The sequence below is a fragment of the Microplitis mediator genome, chromosome 8 (assembly GCF_029852145.1).
Source record: "Microplitis mediator isolate UGA2020A chromosome 8, iyMicMedi2.1, whole genome shotgun sequence".
Lineage (NCBI taxonomy): Eukaryota > Metazoa > Arthropoda > Insecta > Hymenoptera > Braconidae > Microplitis > Microplitis mediator.
The window spans coordinates 5,655,985-5,663,941 of NC_079976.1; the positions used below are offsets into that span (position 1 = coordinate 5,655,985).

At 29.4% G+C, this 7,957-nt stretch overlaps 1 protein-coding gene across 1 annotated transcript; it reads right to left on the reverse strand.

Annotated features, from left to right (window-relative positions):
* Window positions 1–6,597: 6,597 nt before the first annotated feature.
* Window positions 6,598–7,740, reverse strand: LOC130672722 (uncharacterized). The gene is made up of 3 exons (XM_057477426.1): window positions 7,640–7,740; window positions 6,840–6,977; window positions 6,598–6,727 (listed from the first exon to the last, which is right to left on the reverse strand). Exons 1-3 carry the CDS (start codon window positions 7,736–7,738, stop codon window positions 6,647–6,649), a joined length of 318 nt encoding a protein of 105 aa, XP_057333409.1. The 5' UTR covers window positions 7,739–7,740; the 3' UTR covers window positions 6,598–6,646.
* Window positions 7,741–7,957: the final 217 nt, after the last annotated feature.

Genomic DNA, 7,957 nt, shown 5'->3' on the forward strand with positions numbered 1-7,957 from the left:
CTTGTACTCGAGATGCCAAATAATACTGGTCATAGTTTGTAGTGTATAATATATAAATTGTTTTGTTTGCTGTATGAATGAAAGCTTGAGGGTCCATCACATTTATTTTTATGTGTCATTTATATCAACTAATTTCATGCTTCTTTTTGTGTTTATACCCGGAAAAAATAATTTAGATTTTCGTATAACTACAGATCTGAATTTGGAATCAATCTTAGAAGATCTCTGATAATTTCGGGAGGTCGTCAGTGATTTTAGATCTACGGTGAACTTCAAAGAATTCCAATGATCTCGAATCATCGATGACTTTAGATCTATGGTTATCTCTGAAGATCTCTACTGGACTTACCAGATCTTCAAAAATTTCACAATAAAATAAAGGGAGATCTATTAAGATTTGCTGTGTCGATGTAAAATTTTGAATGAATCAAAAGATATCTGATGATTTTGGAAGCTCGTCAATGATTTTATAACTATGGTGATCTCAAAACATCTCGACTGTGCCCACCGAATATTTCAAGATTTTATAATGATATCAATAGTAGTCTATGTAGATTTATGGAGATCTACTTAGATCAACAAGTTATAGACATCGATTTTTTTTATTACGGTTGCAGAGACGATTTCCGTGAATTGCACAAGTTCTCATAGATCTCTCAAAAAACAAGCTCTGACAACTGTGAGATCTACCTTGATGTCCGTAGATCTGCTTGAAGTAGATCTAATTTTTTGACGAATCAGATCGTAGATCTACTGTAGATCAATATAGATCTAAAATTTGGAATAAATCTCAGATCTCTGATGTTTTCGGTAGATCTTCAAAGATTTTAGATTTTTTGCGATCTCCAATGATCCCGATAATTTTTTCCTGGGTATGAACTATCATATTAATTACAGGGGTGTGCAAAAAGTGTTCGAATCGAGATTAATATATATTTTAAAATTCGAATTATAATTTGCATTGTTTTTCAATTTTCTTCTAATTAGAAAACTGGATGAATTTCGGATTATTACTAAGTTCGAATTATTCGCACATTCTTTTAAAATTATTTTTTTTGCGATTTCTCGCACAGCCCGAGCAGGATTATTTATTTTATAGTAAGTATCAGTTTCACTTTATACAATCATTTTTTTTAAATTTTTAATACTTTTAAGCCTTATCTATTATTTAAGTATAAAGAATAGTAGTTTAAAATAAGCAATGCTGATATCACGTAATGAAAGATATAAAGAATAATAACCGAATATGGTATACAGCATTAAGAGACACACGTGTTCAAGTGTATTGTAGATGACAGTTGACTGCATAACGTGCACGTGACAAACACTCACACCAATCTAACATCAAAGTCCATGCTATCCGCTTAGCTAGTTCATATTACACAAAACGAAAAATATATAACAAATAGAGAGGGAGAGAAATTGAAGGTTAATTAAAGCTAAATTGACATTTTTTTTAATTATAAATTAATTATTCATTTGATTAATAATTTGTCTCTTAATGCCATTAGCGACCAAAAGAGATAATTGTAATTATTGCCTAATAATTATTAGATATTAATTAATTACTCAAAGACAAGTTGATAACTGTATTAATATTATCATTTCCTAAACGAAAAATAGATATAAAAAACCTATGGGTTCAATTAAATAAAAAAAAAATACATAAAAATAAAAAATAGGAAAATTGTTTTTTTGAACTTTTGAAAAAAATTATTTATTAGAAATTAAAACGACCTGTAGAAAGACATAAATCTGAATGTGATCAATGATCATATTTGGCGACATTTTATCAGATCGAATTACATCGAAAAATTTTTTTTTCTGATAGTTCTTTAAATCTTGTCATACATATTCAGATTTGGCCACATATGCTCATATTTTTAAAAATCTGAGTGTATATAAAGAAATCTGAACACGCATAAAAAAATTTAGTACATATATTTAAATCTGACCAGATCTGTTCAAATCTTGTCAGATTTATTTTAGTTTTTACGAAAATCATTTTTTAAAAATATAAAAAGAGTTTAATATAATTTATATATACGCAGATATAAAATATATGTGTGAGATAATAAAAAAGTAATGCATATATGTATAAGCAAACATATGTGGTCCATGAGGGTGAAATAGTGTGGGGTGAATTCATCACCTGTGGGAACACATGATTTTAGTACAGTGGGAAAACTTTTAACAAATATATATTATTATTCCATCAGCATTATATATCTATATATTATATATATACACAGTTTGTATACATATATTGGCTTATGTTGTCATTGACATTTGCCAATATACTGAGGAAGCATGAAACGTGTAGACGTACAATTGACTCCTGGTACTCCCACGGACCCGGAAGACATTTAGCCGTGAATGTCGGTTATAAATATTGGTAAGATAGACAATGAAATAGATAGAGAAGATACACACGAAGACGTATGAACTACGTAAGAAATTTCTTTCGCATTGACACTAACATCCAAGTTTCGTGCTTGGAAAACTTGTTCACGTAGGATTCTGCGAGATGTGTTAAGAAATTGACGGTTTTATTTTTTTCAAAAAAATTGTTATTTGTTAAATAAATTTTAAATTAAATTAACAAGGAAAACTTTAATGTCAATAATAAACATCACAATAATATTCATACTTATGTTACAAAATAAATATAAATTGTATGTATGTATGTATTATATATAAAAAAAAGGTATAAATTGATATTATTAAATAAATTACCGTATCGGTATGACTAATGGCTGATATTTTGTATAAATGATATTTCGATCGCACAGCAATCAACTTTAATGTTACGAGTAAATGAAAAAAAAATGTCTGATACAAACAAACAAACAAACAAAAATATAGTTAACATGCGTGGGATCGCGATCGGTTGAGTGAGAGTAGCGAATCGCGGGAGCAAGTTAACTCACAGTACAGCAATCGGTTAAAATCTGACGAAATACGTCGCGTGGCTATCAATAATCGCTGGCAAGTTGTTTTGTGCTCACCATAAAATATATGTATCCATGTATATATGTGTATTGAACGAAAGCTATCGTGCTATAGAGCAAATAGGTAAATGTAAGCATTTAACTGGCAGCTTGCTACGACGTGCCGACGTGTGCAGTAAATGCACGGCTTTGATACCGGCGCCACTATTGATAATATTTTTTATTCATTTACACGACTATGGGATATGAACTGAACTATACAACCTCCTGCTTTGAGTATTTACTTGGGTCAAAAAAAAATAATTTAATTTAAGTTTTTTGGACTTGAATTGATACTGAGTAGGTCGGGTTAGTCAAAAGCAAGTCGAAAAACACATTTGATATTGACTTGCTTTTGAATAACTTGACCTACTTAACCCTTATTGAAAGAAGCGATTTAAAACGAGTTGCAGTGTTAAATGCCCATAAGAAGAGCGATTCAAAATTATTGAAAGTATTCAAAAGCTTTAAAAAGTATTTGAAATTTTTTTTTTCTAATTGTTTTAAATCGCTTCTTTTAATAAGGGAGTATTAATTCAAGTCAAAGAAGTCAAATTTAAGTTACTTTTTCAACCCGGGTATCGGAACTTTTAATTTATCCAGTTTATTTAACCCTTTATTCAATAATTCAGATAATTAAACTTAGAACTATGGTCAACCGATACCCAGGTTATATTGTTAATGAATTCATGGATGAATCATATTGATGCCAACTCAATTGGAGAGTAATAGAAATTAAATTCATTGTTAAAAATGTTTAGAAATTTCATTCGATTTAATATCCAATTGTACTTGAAAATTCATATCCTTCCACCATAATTCGAATTGATAAATATTCTTTGTAAAATTAAAAAAATTTTTTGATAATCCTGGATTTTTATGAAAAATTTAGAAGATTGTATTGAATTTTAATATCATCTTTTAAAAATTCAAAGCGTTACTAAAATATATGATCTGATTCTTATAATTCAAGAGATATATTATAATTTTAATTCCATCTTTCTAAAATTCACGGTCGTACTGAAATTTCAAAAATAAACCACGAAATTTAAAAGTGGATTTTAATTTTTATATAGGTTATAAGTTGAAGAAATGTATGGCCATTTATTTGTTATGTATTTCCAAAAAGTACGTCGCTGCCGGAAGTGATCGGAAATTTGTGGAAAAAATATAAACGTTTTTCATTAGTGGCCCAGTTTCTATTTCTTCTATAAACTTACAGTATTTGTTTCAGTAAATAAAAATTTAGTAATTAAATACGACATCGTAAAAAATTGTGAATAACTGCAAAGAAGATTTAGATTTCATTTTAATCCTCATCCCGCTTTCAATCCGCACTAAATTTACATAAACTCCGTTTTGAATTTACACTTACTCAGCATTGAATCCGCACGGGATTCGTAGCCGATTCGCATTCAATCCGCACATGATCCATAAGTGATCTGCGCTTTACTCGCATTTGTTCCGCATTCAATCCGCATTTGACCCGCATGTAATCCGCACTTGATCTGCAATGTTTTTTACAGTGTAATGAATTTTATTTCATATCAACAAAAGTTTTATCAGTGCGGATATTTTTAAAAAAATAAAAATACATGAAAGATTTAGTAACGCGTAGTAATTATTATGTTAATAAAAATAAAATTTAATGGACACTAAAATAAATTTATTATTCAAATTAATATTCCGTATAGTGTCTAGCCTATTGTAGTATAAAACAGTGTAGGGTTTATAAGCAGTTAAACTGGAATTAAAATATAAGGGCGGAAATACCGCCAATTAATAGTATTATAAATTCAGTCATGCCGAGCAGTCCAGCTCAGCTAAAACAATGGAACAACGTTTGTTGTAATCGTAGTTAGCTCCGTTGTTGTCGACTAACAGTCTAGATTAACCTCATACAACTTCTATACCAGACTAGTGACTAGATAAACAATGAACGCAACTACTTGTAAGTAAGTATAAGTAGAGAAAGAGAAAATTTATTTATAAAAAATAAAATTACTAGATAAATAAAAAATTTTTATAGAGAAGGAGAGATATATTTATAGAAAGAACTGATGTGACAGAGATAGAGAAATTAAGTTTTCTCTCTTTACTTGTGTTATCAATGGGTCGTGTCTTTTACATTGTATCACTATAGTTTAATGACGTATTAACATAGTCATGAAGTTTATATTGAACTGCATACCAAACAATTCGATAATTGAATTAACAATTAACAATTAGTGATTAAGTGATATTTTAACAAGTTACTCTGATTGTTTTAATTTATAATTGGCAATTTATAATAATGTTAAATCGTTTTCCTGGTAAATATAGTGAAGTGAAGCTGCTTACCCTTTTGATAACCAAAAAACCCAATTTTATCAGCAAATCATCCCCTTTCTGGGTAAACCTCGTAACTGTGAAATTATAATTTTTTCAGAAATCGGTCAAAACATCTATTCTGTTACATGTGCGTTAATGGAAATAATGAAATTCAAAAGTCTCTCGAACATTCTGTTATAATTATTAAAATTTGATACTTTCTTTACGCGTAAATTGCGCGCAATAGCAGTACTAAAGAACATTTTTTTTCACTCGTAATTTTAATTATGAAAAAAAAGTAGTTACGAGCTTTACCCAGAAAAGGGACAAAATATTTGTCGGTGGATTGATGATACAAAGGAAACAATGATTTTTTGGCACAAAAAATTTCTGCTTGCTCCAAAAAAATTGTCATTTGCCCCAAGAAATTTTCGCATTACGAATTAAAAACAAAAATTTTCTTAGGGATAGAAAAACTCTTCTTGGAACAAGCAAAAATTTTTTTGAGCGAAAACAAATTTCTGGCACCAATAAATTTTTTCTAATCATAAGAAAATTTTTTTACGGCGTAAAAGTAATGAAATAACAGAAATATGCCAACTTTTAAGAATTACAAGAGCTCGAAAATTACTGTAGCTCTTACGTTAAAAAAAATTCAAAATAGTGCTCGATGATATTTAAACAAAAAAAAATTTTTTTATAAAATTTAGGGGGTAACCCATTTTGCCCCCTTACTCCCCGTGTAAAAAATATAACTATATACTTCCCGCACTGAAAAAGTATATATCCGTATATATTCGGGCAAATCTGAATATATGCCGCATATATGAGACATATATTCAATTTTGCCCCCATATATTCCGGATATGTACTTTTTTCGTACGGGTTAAAAGTTTATCTTAAAAAATTTGTAAGATTTCATGTTATTTTCATTAATTTCTTACCTTTGAGGTGCAAGGCTCGGATAGATATCTTGTGATAATGACAAAACTACACAGAAAATTTAATCCGCCACGTAGCTGATGTTTACAATGTAAGCACTCGGAACTTTGAAAAGTGTGCGCAGACCCACTTATAGACCGTTACCTTATTTTTTTGTCAATTAATTATTTTTTTTTTTTTAATTAGACTTTTGATAATTATTTGTTATCAAGAAGTCTATTAAAAAACATTTACTACCTCAATTTATCGTCCAATTTTTGTTTTTTTTCAATCAAATAACAAAGCAATATATATTTAATCATTTTTATGTTATGTTTAAAATAAATTTATTTTTCAAACCATAAATTTGATACATATTGTAACAGAGCATGCCTTATTGTCATAAAATTACCAATATTTTTGTTTCAATTTTCCGCGCATGATCCGTAGGAAAACAGCGAATACTTGTCACAAAATCCGGAGCAGCAGTGACTATGAAGAAAACACTGTAAATAACAAATAAAATTATCAATGGCAATTATAGAATCTATAACGCAATTGAATGATGTAGTATATTTGAATTCAAATTTGAAAAATGACAGAAATAACTATACTTACAGACTTTCCTAATCTAATGCATCTTGAAACTGGGTTATATTTATCAGCATACACTTCTGATAATGAAATGCATGTACTTATTTTGTGGAATCCCATTGGAACACAAAAATTAGAACAGCAATCGCTATGTTGATTACACTAAAAAATAATTATGTAACTAATTACAGTTTTTACTGTATAGTATAGTCTAAATTGTCCAATTAAATTTTTGTAAATTCCGGAGTTTAAAAAAAAAAATAGCTCAACTGGTAGAGCACTCGGCGCGATACCGAATTGGTCTGGGTTCGATTCCCAGTTCGGGCTATCTATATTAATATCATTTTATCTATAAATTGTCTTATTGAGAAGGTTTGCATGTTTAGGTTCCCACTATATTTAAATGGCGCTCATTTGCGCTCAAAAATAATACTGGAAATTACAAAAAAAATATAAAATGCCGCACAAAATGACAGACGATTTTGGACGAGGATAAGAACAACCATTTTTTTCACCTCGGGGGTCCTCACTTGTTTGGAATTCTATGGTGTCATAGTAGTGCCGGACCATGTTGGCCACCTGTCGGAAATTGAAATAAACATATGCAGAAATTGCTATGACCATAGTAAAATATCTAATGGTCACAGTAATTTGTGATATGATCGTTGTCGATTTTACTATGACCATAATCATATTTGCTGATGTTTATTTCAATTTCCGACAGGTGGCCAACATGGTCCGGCATTACTATGACGCCATAGTATTCCAAACAAAAAGAATTTCTCCATGTACAAATTTAGTAATTTATTTTATATTATACGTACATATGAATTGATAGCTCTGCAATCCGCATCGACATTTGAAATCATAGTAATTCCAATAAACAATCCAACAAAATAAAATAATCGTATCTTTATGTCCATCATGTTTGAAGTTCAAAAAACGTTTAAATGTATAGATTTAATTTCTTACTTTATATTGTCATCACGATGCTATAAATAAAAATTGGTGGCTTACGTTCTTTGTCTTTTCAGAAAAAACAACATAGTTCTAAAAATAAGGATTAAGTGAATTTGAACCAATCATATGAAGAGTTTAATCCACAGCGCATTAAAAAAAAAAAAATAATAATAATAATAATA

What these genes read in the sequence shown, in the direction of transcription:
- LOC130672722 (XM_057477426.1), bottom strand. Translation starts at nt 7,738, where the DNA reads ATGGACATAAAGATACGATTATTTTATTTTGTTGGATTGTTTATTGGA. An exon ending in GCAGAGCTATCAATTCATAT is followed by an intron (nt 6,978 to 7,639) that starts GTACGTATAATA and finishes ATTATTTTTTAG; the next exon opens with TGTAATCAACATAGCGATTG. An exon ending in GCATTAGATTAGGAAAGTCT is followed by an intron (nt 6,728 to 6,839) that starts GTAAGTATAGTT and finishes TGTTATTTACAG; the next exon opens with TGTTTTCTTCATAGTCACTG.